Raw genomic sequence first — 24,351 nt, 5'->3', positions numbered from 1 at the left:
CTCCTTTGTGGATCGGGGTGACCCTTGCTATTTTGAGTACTGTAGGGAAGGTGGAGGATTCAATGGATTTGTTAAAGAGTGTTGCAATGATTGGAGATAGCACTTGTGACACTTTTTTGTATATAAAGGGTGGTAAGGTACTTAAATCTCCTGCCTTGTTTTTTAGTGCATTGATAATAAGGGAGACTTCGTATGGGTTAGTCGGAGCTAGGAACAGTGTGTTCGGGTAGTTGCCGGTGAGGTAGTCATTTGGTGGGGTATCTGAGCTTGGGATTTTATTGGCAAGGTTTTGTCCTATAGTGGAGAAGAAATCATTGAGTCTGTTTGCTGTTTCTGTTGGTGGGAGTTGGGGTTCATCTGATTTTGCTAATTTTATTTCGCTATTTCGTGATATCTTTTTTGTTCCCAAAATTTCTGATAGGGTTTTCCAGGTCTTTTTTATATCACCTCGTAAGTTGGATAATCTGTTCTCATAATACAATTTTTTTGCCCTTCTTATCAGGCTGGTTAGGATTGACGAGTAACGTTTTGTTTGGTCTCTGGTTATGTGACCCATTCTGTACTGCTTTTCATATTGGTGTTTTGTATTTATGGATTTGAGAATGCTGGGTGTTAGCCAGGGACTGTTCAGTCTCTTTGCTGTCATCTGTTTAGTTTTTTTAGGGCAGTGCTTGTTATAGAGGTATTGGGTCTTTTTTAGAAAATTATTAATACATTCGTCAATATCTGTATAGATTTCTAGCTCAGTGTGCCAATCAATGTTTGCTAATGCTGTTGTGAAGTTATTAATGGCTGCCTCATTGTGAAGTCTGAAGGTGACTTTAGTAGTGTCTTGGGGTAGTTTACCAAGAGTTGTTATGAGGAAAGTAGGGTAGTGGTCTGTGGTATTATCTGTAATTATGCCTGATTTTAAAGGGGATATGGTGTTGGTCCAGATGTGGTCAAGTAGGGAAACACTAGTCTCTGTAACTCTTGTAGGTTTTGTTACTGCTGGTAGTAACATACAGTTACTCATTGTGTTTGTGAATTCAGTAACGTGTGGGTCCTGGTCTTGCAGGAGATTTATATTGAAGTCACCTGAGAGTAGTAAGTGATCTTTGTTCATGCGTGCATCAGTTATCATACTTCCTAGGTTTTGACTAAATTGGCTAATGTTTGACTGTGGAACTCTGTAAATGTTTATCAATGTGAGAGGTTTTTGTAGGTACAGTGGACCCCCGGTTAACGATTTTAATCCGTGCAAGAGGGCTCATCGTTATGCGAAATAATCGTTATGCGAATGAATTTTCCCCATAAGAAATAATGGAAATAAAATTAATGTCACCGTGGTTGTTTAATATATTTATAGATGGGGTTGTAAGAGAAGTAAATGCGAGGGTCTTGGCAAGAGGCGTGGAGTTAAAAGATAAAGAATCACACACAAAGTGGGAGTTGTCACAGCTGCTCTTTGCTGATGACACTGTGCTCTTGGGAGATTCTGAAGAGAAGTTGCAGAGATTGGTGGATGAATTTGGTAGGGTGTGCAAAAGAAGGAAATTAAAGGTGAATACAGGAAAGAGTAAGGTTATGAGGATAACAAAAAGATTAGGTGATGAAAGATTGAATATCAGATTGGAGGGAGAGACTATGGAGGAGGTGAACGTATTCAGATATTTGGGAGTGGACGTGTCAGCGGATGGGTCTATGAAAGATGAGGTGAATCATAGAATTGATGAGGGAAAAAGAGTGAGTGGTGCACTTAGGAGTCTGTGGAGACAAAGAACTTTGTCCTTGGAGGCAAAGAGGGGAATGTATGAGAGTATAGTTTTACCAACGCTCTTATATGGGTGTGAAGCGTGGGTGATGAATGTTGCAGCGAGGAGAAGGCTGGAGGCAGTGGAGATGTCATGTCTGAGGGCAATGTGTGGTGTGAATATAATGCAGAGAATTCGTAGGAAGGGTTGTTGAGGTGGTTCGGACATGTAGAGAGAATGGAGCGAAAGAGAATGACTTCAAGAGTGTATCAGTCTGTAGTGGAAGGAAGGCGGGGTAGGGGTCGGCCTAGGAAGGGTTGGAGGGAGGGGGTAAAGGAGGTTTTGTGTGCGAGGGGCTTGGACTTCCAGCAGGCATGCGTGAGCGTGTTTGATAGGAGTGAATGGAGACAAATGGTTTTTAATACTTGACGTGCTGTTGGAGTGTGAGCAAAGTAACATTTATGAAGGGATTCAGGGAAACCGGCAGGCCGGACTTGAGTCCTGGAGATGGGAAGTACAGTGCCTGCACTCTGAAGGAGGGGTGTTAATGTTGCAGTTTAAAAACTGTAGTGTAAAGCACCCTTCTGGCAAGACAGTGATGGAGTGAATGATGGTGAAAGTTTTTCTTTTTCAGGCCACCCTGCCTTGGTGGGAATCGGCCGGTGTGATAATAAAAAATAATAATAAAAAATTAATCCGTGCAAGACGCCCAAAAGTATGAAAAAAATTTTTTTTTACCACATGAAATGTTAATTTTAATACACACAAACTGAAAAAGGCATGCACAATTACATGACACTTACTTTTATTGAAGATCTGGTGATGATTGATGGGATGGGAGGAGGGGAGAGCATTATCTTCTTACTGTTTAGAAGGGGAATCCCCTTCCATTAGGACTTGAGGTAGCAAGTCCTTTTCTGGGGTTACTTCCCTTCTTCTTTTAATGCCACTAGGACCAGCTTGAGAGTCACTGGACCTCTGTCGCACAACAAATCTGTCCATAGAGCTCTGTACCTCCCGTTCCTTCAAGACTTTCCTAAAATGGGCCATAACATTGTCATCGAAATAGTCACAAGCACGGCTTGCAACAGCTGTGTCAGGGTGATTTTCATCTATAAAGGTTTGCAGTTCAACCCACTCTGCACACATTTCCTTAATCTTTGAAGTAGGCACAATGGATTCCACAACTGGCATAGGCTTCTCAGGGTTAGCCCCAAACCCTTCAAAATCTTTCTTAATTTCCATACTAATTCTCACCCTTTTTACCACAGGGTTGGCACTAGAAGCTTTCTTGGGGCCCATGGTCACTTATTTTCCAGAAACAGCACCGAAAATACTGTAATAATACGAAATATTCCGAGTGTATGCTTGGATGTTACCGCGGAGGCTGGCTGGTAAACAATGGGACGGAGCGGCACATGTGAGGCTGGCTGAGGGCACATTGGACGCGTCTCGGACGAAAATCGGTATGCGGGTTTTTAATCGGTATGCGCGGCAAAAATTTTGCGATAAAAGTAATCGTTATGCGGAAAAATCGCTATGCGATGCCATCGTTATGCGGGGGTCCACTGTATTTGGATTTGAATTTAGCTATTATATATTCCCCATGTTCATCCCTTGTGCAAGTATTAGTGATACATTCTAGTTGGTCTGAGTAGTATATGGCTGTGCCACCCCCTTGTTGGTCTGGCCTACAGTTGTGTATGGCTGTGTAACCAGGAATGGCATAGACATCTGTACTATCAGGCTTTAGCCAGGTTTCAGTTAGTGTAATGATGGACATATTGGCATGTAAGGAATTTAGTAATGCTATGAATTGTATGGCCCTTTGAAGTTCAGCACTTAATTTAATTATAATTATTCTGCCAAACCAGAAGTAATTCTTGTTTTCATGCAGTCTTTACTTTCCTCCTCTCCCAAATTCATTGAGGTGAATAAATTGCACTAAAATCTCCAGGCTCATTGTATGCACCTTCATCATATTTACTGTGTTATAGAAGAGAATGTTGAAGATAAAAGTATTACACAAGGACATGGATACTATAGCTCACTGCAAAACACTGATACCAGTCAAGTTTAATCATTTGTGAAAATAGATTGTTAGAAAAGATACTGTCAAGAGGAAGTCCGAATTAAATACAGCAGATACCTGTGCATCACCTGATATAGCAGAGTGGCAAGAATAATGATGAATAACACTAGCAATGTTAAAGTGGGCTCGTTTTAATTCCCCCCCCCTCATCTGAAAATTTGCACAATTGGAACCAGTAGTACTATGTCGCATTGGATCCACCCAGATTTGCATGTAAAATGAATCATTACTAGAATGTGCTTTGACAAGATACTTGGGATTGCAGGCAACACTGAGGGTTAGTAATAAGCCATTTTATTCAAATCCCACTTAGATTATTAATCATCCACACTTCATTGTTGGTTTTACATTCAATTTGCCCATGGTCATCTCATGGAATGACATACTGTGCCAGTGAGAACTATAACATTACCCAGACAATCCAACATAATTGAATAAATATTTAGTACAGTATATACGAGAGCATGCAGACTATTTTGAACCTCTCCTTTAATGTTCTGCTATGCTTAGTGTGTGTTGTACTCTGATTTGTCATGTGGTTGAATTACAAACCTGTTAAATATCCCATTGTATGTTTCTGTTTATACTGAACATTACTGGTACAACTTTTATCTTTTACTATGGATGTATATCCCATCGTACCATGAAAAGGTGAATGATCTCCTTGGTGTTAAACACTTTCCATCAAACATTATTATTGCTGTTTGATTATGTCTAGTCAAGGTTTACAGGTCTCAAATTCCTAACTGTGGAGGTATATAAGGTATGTAGAGAGATTTTGTTTCCAGATAAAGTAATTTATTAAAAATTTAATGCATGCTACAGAAATAATGACTTTGAAACAAGATATGTGTTTTATTCCATGAGGCATCAGATACTGAAAGGACCATAAGATGTTTTATATACAGTGAAATATATGTAATAAAAGCTTAAATGTTTATATGCATAGTATATATATTTTTTTATTTACAGTCATATACTGATCCCAAGCAGACTACAAAGGGTGAGTAATAAATGCATTTATTAATGTAAATACATGTAATTGTTATTCTTGTTATAGCACACGAAATGAGGTACAAAACAATAAAATTATATACTGTACAACATTTTAAACATTTTTAATTAAAGACAGATAAAAATAAACTATGAAATCAGTTTAATTTTTTGCATGTCCTCATATTGTTGAGTCAAGTTATTTTTCACAGTAAAATATATACTATAACACGTTAAAATTAAATTTTACCATAAAAATCTATAATGCTGCAAACATTGATTGTGCGAGAATCGGCAATAGAAACTTAAATACCTGTTTGTTCAAACTGTACTAGCGGATTACAGATTAGGTAAGCCTTACCTAACCCAGGGTAATACAGGCCAACAATATTTAATTCACAACAAGCTTGGAATGAATAACGACATTTTGGTCCATCCTCGGCCACTATGAAGTCATGAGACTGAACAAATACATAATGTTCAGGGTAGCCAGATACAGAATACCTACAGTAAACTGCTTAGTTTTTTCCCTGAAGGATACTTTAACCAAAAAAATACACTATATTTTTCTACAAGTAACTTATACCACAGCAGTGCATTTTTTTTGTGTGCAACACAAAGGTAAAAATTAACAATATAGTAATCTCTTGACTGGACAGACACTGAATTATAATTGTGAATTGTCAAGAGAGGTTATGATCGCTACTTGGAAAACTGCTAGTATGTTTGCTGTTTGACAAATTATAACTAGAAACTTTCATGATAGGGTAGTGGGGTAAATTGGAGTAAACTTGCAAAACCAGTTTCCATAAACATGAAAACTACAAGAATTACACTGAACACTACCATGCAAGTTCATTGCAGTGTAATGTGTGTAGTTGAAAGCATCCATTTTTCTAACAATGTAAATTAAGAGAAAGTAATACACTGTTAGAGTACCATACCTATGTTTGTCTGGTAGTATTCACAGCAAGTTTAAAGTTTGTTTTGTGTATCTTTACCTTGAGCAAAATAACGCCTCTAAGCTCTATATGCTTTGTACTGTACATCCAGTATCTTGAGGCGCTGATCCTTTATGTAACCTATGCTAAATACATCCAGCATCTTAAAAGTTTGATATTTCTTCAACAAATACCTTAAAATTTTTACTTGATAGCGACTAGTGAATAAATATTACAACATTGGAGAATAGGCTATGTAACTTGTCTTTTGAAGGGTGCCTCGATTCTGGTGAAGGACTCTTGATTCAAGAAACTGGAGCTACCACCCCCTTCGATCAAACTTGTTTAACTCCCATTCCCAAGGTGCTGTTTGACCCTTGTTGGTTCAGCATTTCCCCAGGAATATAATAAAAATATGCCACCATACCTGTTCACATATACCATTTCCAAGAAATACATCTTTCATACTTATGAGAAAATGAGGAGTAGGTAGATTCATTACTAATATCTTTTTACCATGGATTCTAGCATCTTTGTGATCTTATGGACAGAGAGGAACTTTGGTAACATGTATCAATACCTGTGATGCTATTTTTTTTTTTTTAATATAAAACTTTTCAGTAAAAATGTACACTCACAATGAATATGTAATCTAAGACTGTCAATGACTTGAATTACTATTGTGGTTACAAAGTTTTTCTTCCATTTTTCTAGTTCTCTATACGTCTTAACAGTGCTGTATGACCATACAGGTTTAGTGCCTATTTCTTAATATAATAATAATGCATCTTTAACTTTGTTTCTTTTCCAAGTATCCCATCCTAGAAAAATTTTCCATTCATTTGAATCTTTAATATTTTATTATTTTATCATCATTATGGGTAATCACTAAGCTTCTGCCATAAGGTTTAAATACTATACCTTTAAGGTTTAAGAAGATTCTTGAAGGCTCAGCTGAAACACTTAAGAATTCTATTGAATTTTTGGGTGAATTATGAAGCAGTCATCAGCTGTTTGCAGCGACAAACTAGAATGTGGTACGAATAAGAACTGCTCTCGGTGAGCACACGTACCTGGTAAGCAAGATTACATTTTTATTACAGTATTGTGTTATTGTATCAAAAAGTATTAAAAACAAACGCTAATCCTGTATAGGCCACAACTCTAATGTTTTTCTTGCTTAACTGGTAAAGACTAAGAATAGCAAAATATGTAATACTTATCAAAAGGATAGTGCAGAGATGGAGAGAAAGGCACAGACCATTAGGTGGCACTGAAGTGTGATTCAAAGCGCGCGCGCGCACACACACACACACACACACACGAGATCAGATTTAGCAAGAACTACTAAAGCTTTAGCTTGAAATGTCAAATAACAGAAGAGCATCTGTAAATTAGTGTGACATATTGTAATGTTTCAAAAGTTATTTTCTATGTAATGTCATTGCTTCATCTAAGTAATACAAAATCAATACTATATACTGTATACATTATTTCTGGTAGCAAATACATGCCCCTCATATTCAGTTTATAATTTTTAAGGCGGAAGATCGGGTTAAGCTCTTACGTCTCAAGAATATGGCTTAATAACATAGCCTACTACATTTCAAATTGGTGTAGAAAAAAAAAATTGAGCAGATACATATTGTCTCAAGTCATGTAGTTGGAAGCAGCTAGAAATACACTAATTCCGTGAGGTAAAAATGCTAGTCGAGTAGCCTGTACAGTTCAGTAAAAAGTTTGTGTTGAAATTGTGTAAGTAATGAACAGTACTATCTGCTGCATCATGAGTGGATAATAAATAAATTTTGTTTTTATGAGGGATGATCTTCATGCTAGTAAAGGGCTCTTGAGTAGACCCTCTATTTAATGAACTAATATGGGAGTGGGTGAATAGTAATGGCAGTGGCAGTGGACAGAGACTAGATCATTTTGCCATAATCATTACCATAATGGACAAATCTGTAATCAACAGACTTTGTCAGCTGTTTCTAAATCAACCGACCCAGTGGATTTTGTCCTGTATTTCTGAAGTTCATTAAACTGAGGGTTTACAACTGGGACAAACTCCCATTCCCAAGGCTCTGTGTAATCCTGTACACAGGTTTAGCAATTCCCATTAATATAAATATCATAGTGAGGTGTAATGTACTTCTTTCAAAACACTTATTTGTAATGAAATATAAACAGACAATTAAAATATTCTTTAGATTTACTCTTGTGCATATAAATTATATATTGCCTGATTTATAACAAAAATAAAAAAAATTGTACTAAAGTATTTTAAAATTTAATTCTTATAAATGGTAAACAATACTAACAAACTGATGATTAATGAACGTGTGCAGCACTTAGGTATCTCCATTGTCTAAACACTGTGCAGCAGGCTTGTTCAGTTTAATACTTGCAATTATAACACTGGAGACAATAAAATAGAGATACATATTTTTGAAGTTATCAGTCCCTAGCCTTTGTAACAGGTGGCCAGTCCCTTAGCTAAGGGACTGACCACCTCAAAATGACCTCTCCATGTCTACTGTATCCATTTTTTTAATCACCTGTATTCTACTAAAGTTTGCTGCACAAACGAAATGTTTCGACAACAAAGACATACGTGTTGCATGTGCGACTTGCTCATTATCTTAATTTAATTTTGCTTTTGTTTTTATAAGTTTCAATCTGCTAATTTAAGGATTAATCTGTTATGCTGCCAACTGGTTTAACATTTCCCCATGAAAATAAATACAGTGGTCCCTTGAGTTATGACAATTCTGAGTTACGATTTGCTCTCAAAGAAATTTGGTTTTGAGTTGATACCTTATGTATATGATGGCTGGCAGGTGTGGATGGGCCTCAAGGCAGGGTGGTAGAAAGGTCTTAAATGGAGTGATGGTGGGAGGGAGTGAGACCATACATGTCTCCTACCATCCGCATCTGGTACAAGTGACAACGAGAGTGTTAATATTAAGTCTACAGTTCTTTACCAATCTGCCTGCCTGTTCTTCCTTGCCCTACCTGCTGTGTATGCTGTGGTCCGTCTGCTTGCTATCTTAAATGGAAAGATGGCGAAGGGTGTATTGGGAGTGGGAGGAAGGAATTTTTGGGTAGGGATGAGGGAGGGGAGACCGTACATGAACCCGATGTGGACTGGGAGACAGCAACAAGTGTAATTGTTAAGTTTACAATTCTTTACCAATCTGCCTGCCTGCCTGCCTGCCTGCCTGCCTGCCTGCCCTGCCCTGCCCTGCCCTGCCCTGCCCTGCCCTGCCCTGCCCTGCCCTGCCCTGCCCTGCCTCCTCTGCCCTATCCTGTCACTTCACCTGGGCAAAAGCCTATGAAAGACAGGTTTACTCTGCTGCTGGATGCCAGTGCCTCTGGATATTTCAAACTGCAGCCTATACTTATCTCTCAGAAAACCCCCAGTGCTTAAACAAAAATAATTCAAGGGAAGGTTGGGTATATTCTGGCATCTTGGAATGAACTGCCATAATACCATGTACTTTGGGGTTTGAGTTACGATATTTTGGAGATATGATACATCTGGAATGGATTAATATCATAACTTGAGAGACCACTGTAAATTACTATGTAATGAAGTACACATACCCATATAGAAAATTATTATTACAAAAAAAACACCAAACCCATGTGTCTCACAATGCAACCCACTGAGAAAAATAACTTGAGGGTTGGAGGACAGGTGTAAACTACTTATTCCTCATAACAATACAAGATGTATATACTGTACAGTTTGTATTATTCCTAAATTTTTGTCTTGCAAGAACCTATTCCATGTTAATGTCAGTATTAAAAAAGAACTTCATTTTCATTACAGCAATGCAGCATGACCCACGTGGATTTAGAGCTTCTTTTTAATATAAAAATGCGTGTAATTAGTTGGATTATTACTGGAAGTCTACCATCAATAATAAAACCCTAAAGAAAAACCCTTTGCATCATATTTCAACAACACAAGTTTTATCACTTTGCAAAATACAGTAGAGCCTCTCCTCACTTAACGACGGAGCTCTGTTTCTAAGACCACATCGTTAAACGAATTCGCTAAGTGAGGAGCATACTATAATGGTAGCGAGTTTGTGTCAACCATCTTCGATATTGTTTTAATGTCACCTCTGCACCATTTATAACATTTCTGGTATATTTTTAAATGTTTATACAGTAGTGTACTGTATACTGAAATAAAAAGAATAGAGGAAATCAGCTCTTAATATACACTTAGGTATGAATACTGGTCAGAGAGCCAGTCGTTAAGTCCGAGGTGTTGGTAAACGAGTACGTCACTAAGTGAGGAGAGGCTGTACTGAAGTACCTCACCTAATTTTTTTTGATGTTATGACATGCATAAGTGAGCCAAGCCAGATGCGATACTAGCCCACTGAAGGAAAGGGACCTTAAGCAGAAACAATTTTTGAGTTTTTCTTTGAGTACAACATACATTTAAATTATTAAGATAGCCCATTTTCAATACAAGTTGAATTTTCTAATTATTTTTTAAGTATATTCCTGTACTTAAGCTTTAAAAATGCTCAAATGCTCAAAATATAGGTACTCGGTAATAAAAATGCGAAAAGTGGCTTCCCTTGAGCTGCTTAAGACCCTAAGCAGTTTCTTAGTCTGCTTGTGACTAACACCAGCACCAAACACGATAATACTGTGTATAGCTCTACAACCATTATTCTGTTGTGTCATCACTTAACAACATAACTGAATCTGTGCTCCCTGTATGATGTTTACTCTTGAGGCGTGTCTTTTGTTTTTTACGTTCTTTGGGCCTCACTGATTGGCAGGGGGAACTAGAAGTTGATGCTGGGGAGGCTGAATATGGTGGTGGGGAGACAGCTTGAGGTTCCCTCGAGTCAGCTGTATCACTGGGACAAACAGCAAAAGAGGCAGTAGTTTCTGGTGTTAAAGCAAATCCACTGCTCCTGCTTGACTTTCCAGTAGTTCTATGTATGTTTCTCATCACTAGTGACTTCACAGCCCTGGCTGGTGATGAAGGTAGAGGTGATGCTGATGTGCTCCCTTTCTTACTTGTTGCCATAAACTTTGCTGATTTCCTCATGTTTGAGGTTAATGATAGGGATCTTCTCTCTTTGGGTGAAGTCACTGAATCTGGATTGTCTCTAGACGTGGAGGATGGAGATGCTTGAGACATCCTCCAGGGTGTTCTTCGTTCTGAGGATCCAGAGAAACGCATTCGCTTAGGTTTTGTGAGAACTCTCCTGCTGCTTGATAAGAGCGACCTAAGACGGTGCTGACCCGACCGATGCTGACTTCCAATGCTCTCTGGGGAGAAGACATTGATGATTATCTGGATTATTAATTCTGTATACACTGTACACAAAAAATGGCACTAAATTAAGAACTTCAAATAATCCCAAATATGCATATGAACATATAACCACTAGCAACTTGGGCTACACATTCTTATTTCTCAACTACAGAATTTCCATTAAATAGTTTTTTACAGCTGTTTCCCACTAAGGTAAAGGGACTAAAATAGGAAATATATTGACCATTATTCAATAGCACTTTTGCTGTGTTTTAGAATAATGCCAAGTTGATGAATAAGATGCCTGTCTTATCCATGAACTTATCAGTGTTATACACCTATGATCTAAAGATACTTTTCTGACATGTCAACACCATGGAATCATGGTACAAAGAATATTAAGATTTTACATTGATAAATCTATGGCCCACCTTATTGGCATAACCTGCTTCCACTCGTGAGTCCCACCCAAATGTGACTGCTACAGCTTCGGCACTGCTCTACTCTTACTGGCTCTAATACATACTAGATTGATGATGTGTCTACAATTATTGACCTGACCTACTTATACTAGTGGGTCCTACCCACGTCACCATAATATTACTCCACCTTTTCCACTGGCTCCACTATAAAAGGTCCATACCTATGGTTCAGTATTAGATTGATAAAAGCTCTGGTGGCTAAAGCTCTCGCTTTACATGGTGAGGGCCTAGGTTCGATTCCCAGCCAGGGTAGGAACACTGGACATGTTTCTTTATACCTGTTGTCGCTGTATAGTCCTTGTGGCTTAGCGCTTCTTTTTGATTATAATAATAATATACCTGTTGTCTGTATTCCCCATCAGTAAAATGGGTACCTGGGTGTTAGTCGACTGGTGTGGGTCGCATCCTGGGACACTGACCTAATTTGCCCGAAATGCTCAGCATAACAAGGGGCTTCTATACAGTAGTATGTCATTGATGTCAGCTAGGCCTGTATACCATGTACATGTAGTAAATAAAGATTATTATTATTATTATTATTTTTTTTTTTTTTTTATCACACTGGCCGATTCCCACCAAGGCAGGGTGGCCCGAAAAAGAAAAACTTTCACCATCATTCACTCCATCACTGTCTTGCCAGAAGGGTGCTTTACACTACAGTTTTTAAACTGCAACATTAACACCCCTCCTTCAGAGTGCAGGCACTGTACTTCCCATCTCCAGGACTCAAGTCCGGCCTGCCGGTTTCCCTGAATCCCTTCATAAATGTTACTTTGCTCACACTCCAACAGCACGTCAAGTATTAAAAACCATTTGTCTCCATTCACTCCTATCAAACACGCTCACGCATGCCTGCTGGAAGTCCAAGCCCCTCGCACACAAAACCTCCTTTACCCCCTCCCTCCAACCCTTCCTAGGCCAACCCCTACCCCGCCTTCCTTCCACTACAGACTGATACACTCTTGAAGTCATTCTGTTTCGCTCCATTCTCTCTACATGTCCGAACCACCTCAACAACCCTTCCTCAGCCCTCTGGACAACAGTTTTGGTAATCCCGCACCTCCTCCTAACTTCCAAACTACGAATTCTCTGCATTATATTCACACCACACATTGCCCTCAGACATGACATCTCCACTGCCTCCAGCCTTCTCCTCGCTGCAACATTCATCACCCACGCTTCACACCCATATAAGAGCGTTGGTAAAACTATACTCTCATACATTCCCCTCTTTGCCTCCAAGGACAAAGTTCTTTGTCTCCACAGACTCCTAAGTGCACCACTCACTCTTTTTCCCTCATCAATTCTATGATTCACCTCATCTTTCATAGACCCATCCGCTGACACGTCCACTCCCAAATATCTGAATACGTTCACCTCCTCCATACTCTCTCCCTCCAATCTGATATTCAATCTTTCATCACCTAATCTTTTTGTTATCCTCATAACCTTACTCTTTCCTGTATTCACCTTTAATTTTCTTCTTTTGCACACCCTACCAAATTCATCCACCAATCTCTGCAGCTTCTCTTCAGAATCTCCCAAGAGCACAGTGTCATCAGCAAAGAGCAGCTGTGACAACTCCCACTTTGTGTGTGATTCTTTATCTTTTAACTCCACGCCTCTTGCCAAGACCCTCGCATTTACTTCTCTTACAACCCCATCTATAAATATATTAAACAACCACGGTGACATCACACATCCTTGTCTAAGGCCTACTTTTACTGGGAAAAAATTTCCCTCTTTCCTACATACTCTAACTTGAGCCTCACTATCCTCGTAAAAACTCTTCACTGCTTTCAGTAACCTACCTCCTACACCATACACTTGCAACATCTGCCACATTGCCCCCCTATCCACCCTGTCATACGCCTTTTCCAAATCCATAAATGCCACAAAGACCTCTTTAGCCTTATCTAAATACTGTTCACTTATATGTTTCACTGTAAACACCTGGTCCACACACCCCCTACCTTTCCTAAAGCCTCCTTGTTCATCTGCTATCCTATTCTCCGTCTTACTCTTAATTCTTTCAATTATAACTCTACCATACACTTTACCAGGTACACTCAACAGACTTATCCCCCTATAATTTTTGCACTCTCTTTTATCCCCTTTGCCTTTATACAAAGGAACTATGCATGCTCTCTGCCAATCCCTAGGTACCTTACCCTCTTCCATACATTTATTAAATAATTGCACCAACCACTCCAAAACTATATCCCCACCTGCTTTTAACATTTCTATCTTTATCCCATCAATCCCGGCTGCCTTACCCCCTTTCATTTTACCTACTGCCTCACGAACTTCCCCCACACTCACAACTGGCTCTTCCTCACTCCTACAAGATGTTATTCCTCCTTGCCCTATACACGAAATCACAGCTTCCCTATCTTCATCAACATTTAACAATTCCTCAAAATATTCCCTCCATCTTCCCAATACCTCTAACTCTCCATTTAATAACTCTCCTCTCCTATTTTTAACTGACAAATCCATTTGTTCTCTAGGCTTTCTTAACTTGTTAATCTCACTCCAAAACTTTTTCTTATTTTCAACAAAATTTGTTGATAACATCTCACCCACTCTCTCATTTGCTCTCTTTTTACATTGCTTCACCACTCTCTTAACCTCTCTCTTTTTCTCCATATACTCTTCCCTCCTTGCATCACTTCTACTTTGTAAAAACTTCTCATATGCTAACTTTTTCTCCCTTACTACTCTCTTTACATCATCATTCCACCAATCGCTCCTCTTCCCTCCTGCACCCACTTTCCTGTAACCACAAACTTCTGCTGAACACTCTAACACTACATTTTTAAACCTACCCCATACCTCTTCGACCCCATTGCCTATGCTCTCATTAGCCCATCTATCCTCCAATAGCTGTTTATATCTTACCCTAACTGCCTCCTCTTTTAGTTTATAAACCTTCACCTCTCTCTTCCCTGATGCTTCTATTCTCCTTGTATCCCATCTACCTTTTACTCTCAGTGTAGCTACAACTAGAAAGTGATCTGATATATCTGTGGCCCCTCTATAAACATGTACATCCTGAAGTCTACTCAACAGTCTTTTATCTACCAATACATAATCCAACAAACTACTGTCATTTCGCCCTACATCATATCGTGTATACTTATTTATCCTCTTTTTCTTAAAATATGTATTACCTATAACTAAACCCCTTTCTATACAAAGTTCAATCAAAGGGCTCCCATTATCATTTACACCTGGCACCCCAAACTTACCTACCACACCCTCTCTAAAAGTTTCTCCTACTTTAGCATTCAGGTCCCCTACCACAATTACTCTCTCACTTGGTTCAAAGGCTCCTATACATTCACTTAACATCTCCCAAAATCTCTCTCTCTCCTCTGCATTCCTCTCTTCTCCAGGTGCATACACGCTTATTATGACCCACTTCTCGCATCCAACCTTTACTTTAATCCACATAATTCTTGAATTTACACATTCATATTCTCTTTTCTCCTTCCATAACTGATCATTTAACATTACTGCTACCCCTTCCTTTGCTCTAACTCTCTCAGATACTCCAGATTTAATCCCATTTATTTCCCCCCACTGAAACTCTCCTACCCCCTTCAGCTTTGTTTCGCTTAGAGCCAGGACATCCAACTTCTTTTCATTCATAACATCAGCAATCATCTGTTTCTTGTCATCTGCACTACATCCACGCACATTTAAACATCCCAGTTTTATAAAGTATTATTATTATTATTACTAATTCATAGTCATATGCACCAAAAGTTGTCTCGAGTCATGCTATGAGGTCAAAACAGCAGGGAGTTGACTGATTAATTACAAATCACCGACAGGTGTGACTTACATGTTCCAACAGCTGTGGGTCGGCCATTTCATCATCATCAGTAGCTATGAGTCGGCCATTTCATCATCAACAGCAGCTATGAGTTGGCCGTTTCATCAACAGCAGCTGTGAGTCAGCCGTTTCATCAACAGCAGCTGTGAGTCAGCCGTTTCATCAACAGCAGCTGCGAGTTGGCTGTTTCATCAACAGCAGCTGTGAGTTGGCCATTTCATCAAGAGCAGCTGCGAGTCAGCCGTTTCATCATCAACAGCAGCTGCGAGTCGGCAGTTTCATCAATTGCAGCTGCGAGTCGGCCGTTTCATCAACAGCAGCTGTGAGTCAGCCGTTTCATCATCAACAGCAGCTGAGAGTCGGCCATTTCATCATCAACAGCAGCTGTGAGTCAGCCGTTTCATCATCAACAGCAGCTGTGAGTCGGCCATTTCATCAGCACCTGTGAGTCGGCCATTTCATCAACAGCAGCTGTGAGTCGGCCGTTTCAACAGCAGCTGTGAGCCGGCTGTTTCAAACATCAACAGCAGCTGTGAGTCGGCTGTTCCATCAACAGCAGCTGTAAGTTGGCCGTTTCATCAACAGCAGCTGTGAGTCGGCCGTTTCATCAACAGCTGTGAGTCGGCCGTTTGATCATCAACAGCAGCTGTGAGTCAGCCATTTCATCATCAACAGCAGCTGTGAGTCGGCCATTTCATCAACAGCAGCTGTGAGTCGGCCGTTTCATCAACAGGTGTGAGTCAGCTACTTCATCATCAACAGATGTGAGTTAAGCTGTTTCAACATCTATAAGTCACTGTTTCAACAGCCATGTGGTCAGCGAAGAGGCGGGGCCAGGAGCCTAAAACTCGACCCCTGCAACCCCAAATAGGTGAGAAGAGACGTTTCATCAAAAGCTGATGAAAGTACTATACGGCATTCCCATATATGTACATGAGAGTGTACAAGTGTATGTGCAAGTGCACCGGTAATCAGAATATAAGCTCAAGCTAAGATGGTCCATTTTTTGTGTGTATAACAAGAAGACTGAGTCAACACTGCCAAGACAAAATTATCAACTTTATGAACACGCCACATATCTAGTAAACACACAGATGACGTTTTCTTGCTGGGTTCCTGAACACGCGGATGTTTTGGGGTAACAAACAGGTCAGCCTCTTGGTCAGCTGCTCATGACCTCCAAATTTTGCAAAGGATTATTCGGATTATTTTTCAGTAACTCGACAACTTTGCAACTACTGGCGAAACCATAGTCGTAACTGGTCTACAATAAATTGGTCTCTCTTGTAAGTACTGGCCTCTTCAAGGGGGGCTCCTTGGCGTGGTGAAGAGGCTCTTGGTCTGAGGAATTTGACCTGTCGGTCTTCTTCCTCAGACCGAACCTAATTACCCCCCAATCTCCCCTCCCCTATCCCATCCTCCCCTTTTTCCATTCCTCCTCCTCCTCCTCCTCCCCACCTCTCCCTTTTGCCCTTCCTCTTTTTGGCCTTTGGGATTTCTCCCACAGGCACGCTAGTTCCTAGGTAGGGGAAAGGACACCAGGGTCCATCCCATTCCGTTGAGGTTCTTGGCGGTGGCGTAGTTTGCCATGGAATCTGGATCGCCTGGGAATGTCCCGATCCCTCTCGGGTATCCCGGAGTAGCTTTGGGTGTCTTTCGGGCGACGGGTGTATCTCTGAAAGCCACCTTTCGGATTCCGGGGGTGGTGGCCGAAGGAGGTATGCTTTGTGGCAGATATCCGGCCGCCCTCTCTTTTGTCCACCGAGGTAGCTCGGCAGATGTGAGGTTGCTATCCTGGATTGCTGGTTTACTGGCATGAAGGGTAGGGTATGGCATGGGTTCCATGCTGCATCTGCGCAACTAGCGGTGCTGAGGTCCTCTTGGGCGCGGAGGGAGATTTCTGGCCCTTTCATTCCTCCTGGGAACTATTCCTCCCCGCTCCCCCTTTTTTCTATTCTTTTTTTTATTTTTATTTTCTTTTCTTCTTTCTTTTTTTTTCTTAAAAACAAAAAGCAAAGGAGTAACCTAACCATGGAGAACCCAATCCATTAACCCACTACCCCTGGGCCCCTTCTTGATACTGCACCCCATTCTGACCCTGCCTTGTGCTTAGACCACTCTTTGGACACTCCTGATGCCCCTGTACCTCTTGCTGGTGCTGTTTCCTCACCCGCTTCAGGTACCGGGGCTTCGACTGACTCCTTCGATTTGTCTGAACTCCGCTCTCCTTTGACTATGCTTCCGGCTTCTCCCTCTACAGTACGGCAATTTTCGAATCGCCCGCCCATTTCACGCCGGACCAACTCCGGTCCTACTCCTAAACGCCAGCGTCAATCTCCTGATGATGCTCCTTCGTTACCTTCCCATTCTACTCGGAAAAGACCGACACGTCAAGCACTCCCTCTCCATGCTCAGTTTCGGACCACACAATGGACTAAATTCTTTACTTTAAGACCGACTTCTTCTTCTGCCTACCTTTCTGACCATAGTATTGGCAAAGCGCTCCTGCGTCATGTTGGTAGAGATATTTCATTTCATGCTCTCACAAGCGGTACGCGCATCGTCACTGTCCAGAATGCTACCCAAGCTCATGATCTTTCTCTCCTTTTGAATATCGATACTACTCCTATCACTATTGAAAAACATCTTTCTCTCAATTCTGCCCCATACCATAGTCCAACAGAATTTCCAGTCATGTGGCAATGACATTCTTGAACAGCTGGAACTCCAGGATCTCCCAATCCTCAAAGTAGACACTTATGTCCTTCCTGCCCGGGGGCGGAGACGTTACCCTTGCAATGTGGCTCGTTTAACTTTTGACAGCCGAGAACTCCCGTCCTCTGTATATGTCGCGGGACATCGGTTACAAGTTCGAAAGGTGATACCTACACCGCAACAGTGTAGAAATTGCTGGCGTTTTGGTCACCCAGCGAAATATTGCAGATCTATGGCTGAATGCCCAGTCTGTGGTGCCGACGACCATTCTAATACATCTTGCAGTCAACCTCCATCTTGCCTTAATTGTAATGAAGCTCCTTCATACTCCCGTCGTTGCCAAGTCTACTTAAATGAACGTGAAATCCGTTGCCTCAAAGAGGCAGAAGGTCTCCCTTATGCTATGGCAGTTACTCATCTCCGCCTCCAAGGGAGACTACCCCGTGTTTCTTATTCTCGTGTTTCCAAACATCCCCCCACTTCTGGGGTCCCATCTTCTGCAGCCTCCTCTGTTGTTACCCCTCCCATAGCCACTCCGGCATCTAATCCTTTTGCTGTCCTTGGCTCTGATGTCCCGACTACAACTCAGTCTGTTCTCACATCTTCGTGTCCTTCCTCACAAGCCCCAGTATCGACAAGACCTCGTACGACACCTAATACCAATCGCCCCTCTACTTCTCAGAAGTCCAAAAAATCCACATTACTCAAATCTTCTTTGCCCCTTCCTTCCCTTCTTCCACCTCCACACTTTACCTTTCCAGTCTCTGTACCTAGTTCTTCCCCTCTCTCTGGCTCTATTACAAGTGTGGAGATTCACCCTCCTCCTCGTACTATGCCTCCCACCCCCGTCCCCTCCCAAGTTTCTCCCTCTTCTGCCACCTCCCAGGTTTCTGCCTCTTCTGTCCCCCCCCCCACACTTCATCTCCAGTCCCTTACACTCTTCCCTCCCCCTCTACTTTGGTACAGTCCATTACTGTCCCAATCTTTACTCACCCTCCTCCTTCTATCTCCAATATGGTCCCCCATACATCTTTGAATTCAGAAACACTTGAAGCCATTTCAGAATATATTGCAGAGACTAAACCTTCAATGGACACTGATTCACTTCCTGTTCCTTCTCTTCCCTCTCCTCCATCTTCACAACCCCATTCTTTGCAACGCTCCGTTCCTTCGCTGCTTGAACGTCTTCCAATGCCACCACACGTTGACTTTTCTAACCTCTAGTCCTTAGGTGCCTTTACCTACAGATTCCTGGTATTTTCTTCATCGCCAATCATGGCCTATTTACAGTGGAATATCCGCGGCCTCAAGGGTAATCGGGGTGAGCTTCAGATGTTGCTTTCCAGGTTTTCCCCTGTTGGTGCTTGCTTACAAGAACCAAAATTACACTCGGCTGTTTTCCAACCTATCTCAGGCTATAATTTATTGTATTCTTCGGATCCTTTCTCAGATGGGACCTTTAATGAAAGTGCCCTTCTTCTACGCAATGATATTCCATACTGCGAACTATTTGTCCATACCTCGCTGCATTACACTGCAGCCCATATCCACTTGAATAAGTGGTTTACAATATGTTCTTTATATCTCTCTCCTTCTTGAGCATTTTCTATCCCAGACTTTGCCTTTCTTGTTTCATCCTTACCACTACCACTTCTGTTACTTGGTGATTTTAATGCCCACCATTTCCTCTGGGGGGGGTCTCATTGTGACTCACGTGGCGTCCAGTTGGAGGCTTTTCTCGCCTCTCACCCCCTCCATGTTTTAAATACGGGTACTCCCACCCATTTTGATCCTCGTACTCATACGAGTACGCATCGCTATTGGGCCGTGCGGACGTGCTGCGCAGTAGCTCCTGATTGAGTTGGCATTTGCGCAGTGTTGACGTGTACTTGGCTCTGTGAAGACCTGTTTGCGCGCTCTCTAGAATTGAAGCAAGATGCCCTCCATCGAGCAACTTTACCAACAGCTTAAGGAAGAATTGAGGTTGGCGAATTTGGAAATTCGGCGATTGACCGAGGAGAACAAGAAGATTCGTAGTAGTCCTCCTGTTTTGAGTCCTCAGGTCAAGAAGGGAAACTGGTCAGTGGCTGGACAGCAGGGAAAGAAGTTGACGATCAAGAAGACGAATGGAAAGGTAGAAACGATGAAGAAGAAAGAGACTGCCGTGGAAACTGTTGTGGAAACATCCAATACATTCTCAGTGCTACCCGACGAATGTGAGTTGACTACTGGGAACGACACGACGAAAGACATTAAGGAAGGTAAGAATATTGTTGTTGTTGGGGATAGCCAAGTTAGGTATATGGATAGGGCGTTCTGCTTGAAGGACAGGAGTAGGAGACAGAGAGTTTGCTTTCCTGGGGCTGGGATGGAGGATATTGTTAGCCGTCTGGATGACATCATGAGAGGTAATGGGAGCAATCCTATTATCTGTCTCAGTGCTGGAGGCAACGATGTTGGCAGACGTAGGAGTGAGGACCTGATTAGCAGGTATAGGTCAGCAATAGAAATAATTAGAAGTAAGGGTGGGAACCCTCTCATATGTGGTATTTTGCCAAGGAGGGGAGTTGGAAGTGAATGGTTGTCCAGGGCAATTGGTGTCAATTGCTGGCTGGACAAATACTGTAAGGAAAATGCGGTAACATTCATTGACAACTGGGACCTCTTCTATGGCAGAAATGACATGTATGCTAGGGATGGGGTTCACTTATCTAGGTGTGGGGTGGGAGCACTGGCAACTGCAGTGGAGGGAGCAGTTAGGACTTTAAACTAGGAATAGTTAGTGGTATGGGTTTTGGCAGGAAAACAGTGAAGTCCCAGTGTAGTAATATTACGAGTTCTAGGGGAACTAGTAATAATAAGAACGAGATAGATATTGAAAAGCCAGGGACCTTGGGTGATAAAGACGGTAATAGGTTTAGTAGAAAAATAGAAATGAGCAGGAAGGGTAAAGTGAAAGGAGAGTCTTTCAATGTTTATTATGCTAATTGCCGTAGTGCTAGGAATAAGATGGACGAGTTGAGATTAGTTGCTAGTGTAGGTAACATTGATGTATTTGCCTTAACTGAGACGTGGTTTAATTCAAAAAGTCGGGACATGCCTGCGGAATGTCATATTCAGGGTTTTAAATTGTTCCAAGAAGATAGAAGTATTGGGAGGGGGGGTGGGGTGGCATTGTACGTCCGAGATCGCTTGAACTGTTGCATAAAAACGGGTATTAAGTCTGAAGTAACACATACAGAGTCTGTTTGGATAGAATTTTCAGAGGGGCATGAAAAACTGATTTTAGGAGTGATATACCGTCCCCCTAACTTAGATAGGGACCAAGGGAAACTACTATGGGAGGAAATTGTTAAGGCCACAAGGCACGATAATGTAGTAATTCTAGGAGACTTTAACTTTAGTCATGTTGATTGGAATTTCTTGACTGGGAATTTAGAATCGTACGACTTCTTAGAAGTATTTCAGGATTGTTTTTTGAAGCAGTTTGTGACAGAACCTACAAGGGGAAATAACCTGCTTGACTTAGTTATGGCAAACAATGAATCCCTTGTTAATAATTTAGAAATTTCAGAGGAACTGGGTGCTAGCGACCACAAATCAATTACATTTAGCATTGAATGGAAGTACGATAGTAGCGATAACTCAGTAACAGTCCCAGATTTTCGCTTAGCAGATTACGATGGGCTTAAAGAACACTTATCATCTGTTGACTGGGGTAACGAAGAGAGCTATCAATATGACAGTTTTCTGAACACTATACATGCTGCTCAAAGAGCGTTTATCCCATATAAAGAAATTAGATCAAATAGAAATGACCCAAAATGGATGAATAATAGGCTCAAATATCTACTAGGGCATAAGAAAGGAATTTATAGGCATATCAAAAGAGGTGAGGGTCATCTTATGAATCAGTATATTGACATTAAGAGGGACATTAAAAAGGGGATAAGAAAAGCTAAAAGGGACTATGAAATTAAAGTTGCTAGGGATTCTAAAACTAACCCAAAAAGTTTTTTCCAGGTCTATAGAACAAAAGTTAGAGATAAGATAGGTCCCCTTAAAAATAACTATGGGCACCTTACTGACAATGAGAATGAAATGTGCTTGATTTTAAATAATTATTTTCTCTCAGTTTTTACACAGGAAGACACTAACAATATTCCAGTAATTAATTTTTACAGTGGGCTAGAAGAAGATAAATTATGTAACATCACAGTCACTAGTGAGATGGTTGTGAGGCAGATAGACAGACTGAAGCAAAATAAGTCGCCGGGTCCTGATGAGGTTTTTTCAAGGGTTCTTAAGGAATGCAAAATGGAACTCTGTGAACCATTAACTAATATTTTTAATTTATCTCTTCAAACAGGTGTAGTGTCTGATATGTGGAAGATGGCTAATGTAACTCCTATTTTTAAAACAGGGGACAAGTCGTTACCGTCAAATTACCGCCCAATAAGCCTGACCTCAATTGTAGGCAAATTACTAGAGTCAATTATAGCTGAGATTATAAGAAGCCATCTCGATAAGCATAGCTTGATTAATGATACTCAGCATGGATTCACAAGAGGCCGGTCTTGTCTAACTAATTTATTAACTTTCTTCAGTAAAGCTTTTGAGGCTGTTGACCACAATAAAGAATTTGATATTATTTACTTAGATTTTAGTAAGGCTTTTGATAGAGTTCCGCACCATAGACTGTTAAAGAAAGTGGCAGCCCATGGCATTGGGGGAAAAGTGCTCTCGTGGATCGAGTCATGGCTCACTGACAGGAAGCAGAGAGTGTCCATAAATGGGGTTAAATCCGAGTGGGGATCTGTAACAAGTGGCGTTCCACAGGGATCAGTCTTGGGCCCGTTGTTGTTTATAATATATATCAATGATCTTGATGAGGGAATTACTAGTGATATGAGCAAATTCGCCGATGACACAAAGATAGGTAGGATAATTGATTCAAACGTAGATGTTAGGGAACTTCAGGAGGATTTAAACAAACTCTATTCTTGGTCAGAAAAGTGGCAGATGCAGTTCAATGTAGATAAGTGCAAGGTTCTGAAGCTTGGGAGTGCCCATAACCCTAGTACTTATAAATTAAATGATGTAGAACTTAGCCATACAGATTGCGAAAAGGACTTGGGGGTTATGGTGAGCAGCAACCTTAAACCAAGACAGCAATGCCTAAGCGTACGTAATAAGGCAAATAGATTACTGGGATTTATATCAAGAAGTGTAAGCAACAGAAGTCCAGAGGTCATACTGCAGCTTTATACATCATTAGTAAGGCCTCACCTTGATTATGCAGCTCAGTTCTGGTCTCCGTATTACAAAATGGACATAAATTCGTTAGAAAACATTCAGCGTAGGATGACTAAATTAATACATAGCATCAGAAATCTTCCTTATGAAGAAAGATTGAAGACTCTTAAGTTACATTCACTTGTTAGACGAAGAATGAGGGGAGACCTGATCGAAGTGTATAAGTGGAAGATAGGTATTAATAAAGGGGATATTAATAAGGTCTTGAGGATGTCTCTCCAAGAGAGAACCCGCAGTAATGGATTTAAATTAGATAAGTTTAGATTTAGAAAGGACATAGGAAAGTATTGGTTTGGAAATAGGGTAGTTGATGAGTGGAACAGTCTACCTAGTTGGGTTATTGAGGCTAGGACTTTGGGTAGTTTCAAATCTAGGTTGGATAAGTACATGAGTGGGAAGGGTTGGATTTGAGTGGGACTTTCACATCAGAGCTTATTTCTTGGGTAGCATTGAAAATCGGGTTGGGTAAATGTTTTGTTAGTGGGATGAATTGTAAAGGACCTGCCTAGTATGGGCCAGCAGGCCTCCTGCAGTGTTCCTCCTTTCTTATGTTCTTATGTTCTTATATGGTCTCCTGCTTGTGCTCGTGCAGTACGTTTGAAACGCGCTGCATGGGCAGGTACCGGTACAATAGAACCGCTGAGAGACTTCTTGATTTTAAGCAAAGCGTGCGATCGCTCGCCGTGTCATCCGTGAAGCTAAACGCACTTGTTGGCGAGACTATGTTTCCACCATCACCTCTGCTTCTTCTATGAGTGCAGTCTGGAAAAAAGTGAGGAAATTGAGTGGTAAATACTCTCCTGACCCGGCTCCTGTTCTACGGGTCGCTGGTGTTGATGTAGCAAACCCTCTCGACGTTGCCATTGAACTTGGTACACATCTGGTCCTTATTTCCTGGGGGCTCCATCTATGCCCCTCGTTTCTTTCCTCAAAGTCTGCCAGAGA

The 24,351-nt window shown here is 41.1% G+C and overlaps 2 protein-coding genes across 2 annotated transcripts in view; one reads left to right on the top strand and one right to left on the bottom strand.

Moving 5' to 3' along the window:
* Positions 1 to 4,980, top strand: part of LOC128694658 (transmembrane protein 53) — a 52,460-nt gene extending 47,480 nt beyond the window's left edge. The window contains exon 8 of the mRNA XM_070095840.1: positions 4,798 to 4,980. The gene's annotated coding sequence lies outside the window, so the exon portion shown is untranslated. The remainder of the gene's footprint in view (positions 1 to 4,797) is intronic.
* Positions 4,981 to 6,867: 1,887 nt separating this feature from the next.
* Positions 6,868 to 24,351, bottom strand: part of LOC128694657 (serine/arginine repetitive matrix protein 2-like) — a 146,386-nt gene continuing 128,902 nt past the window's right edge. Inside the window, exon 4 of the mRNA XM_070095837.1 lies at positions 6,868 to 11,066. Coding sequence (XP_069951938.1) covers positions 10,453 to 11,066 — 614 coding nt within the window. The 3' untranslated portion in view covers positions 6,868 to 10,452. The remainder of the gene's footprint in view (positions 11,067 to 24,351) is intronic.

This window comes from Cherax quadricarinatus, chromosome 51, assembly GCF_038502225.1.
Source record: "Cherax quadricarinatus isolate ZL_2023a chromosome 51, ASM3850222v1, whole genome shotgun sequence".
Taxonomy (NCBI): Eukaryota; Metazoa; Arthropoda; class Malacostraca; order Decapoda; family Parastacidae; genus Cherax; species Cherax quadricarinatus.
This window is presented reverse-complemented; position numbering and strand designations above follow the sequence as displayed.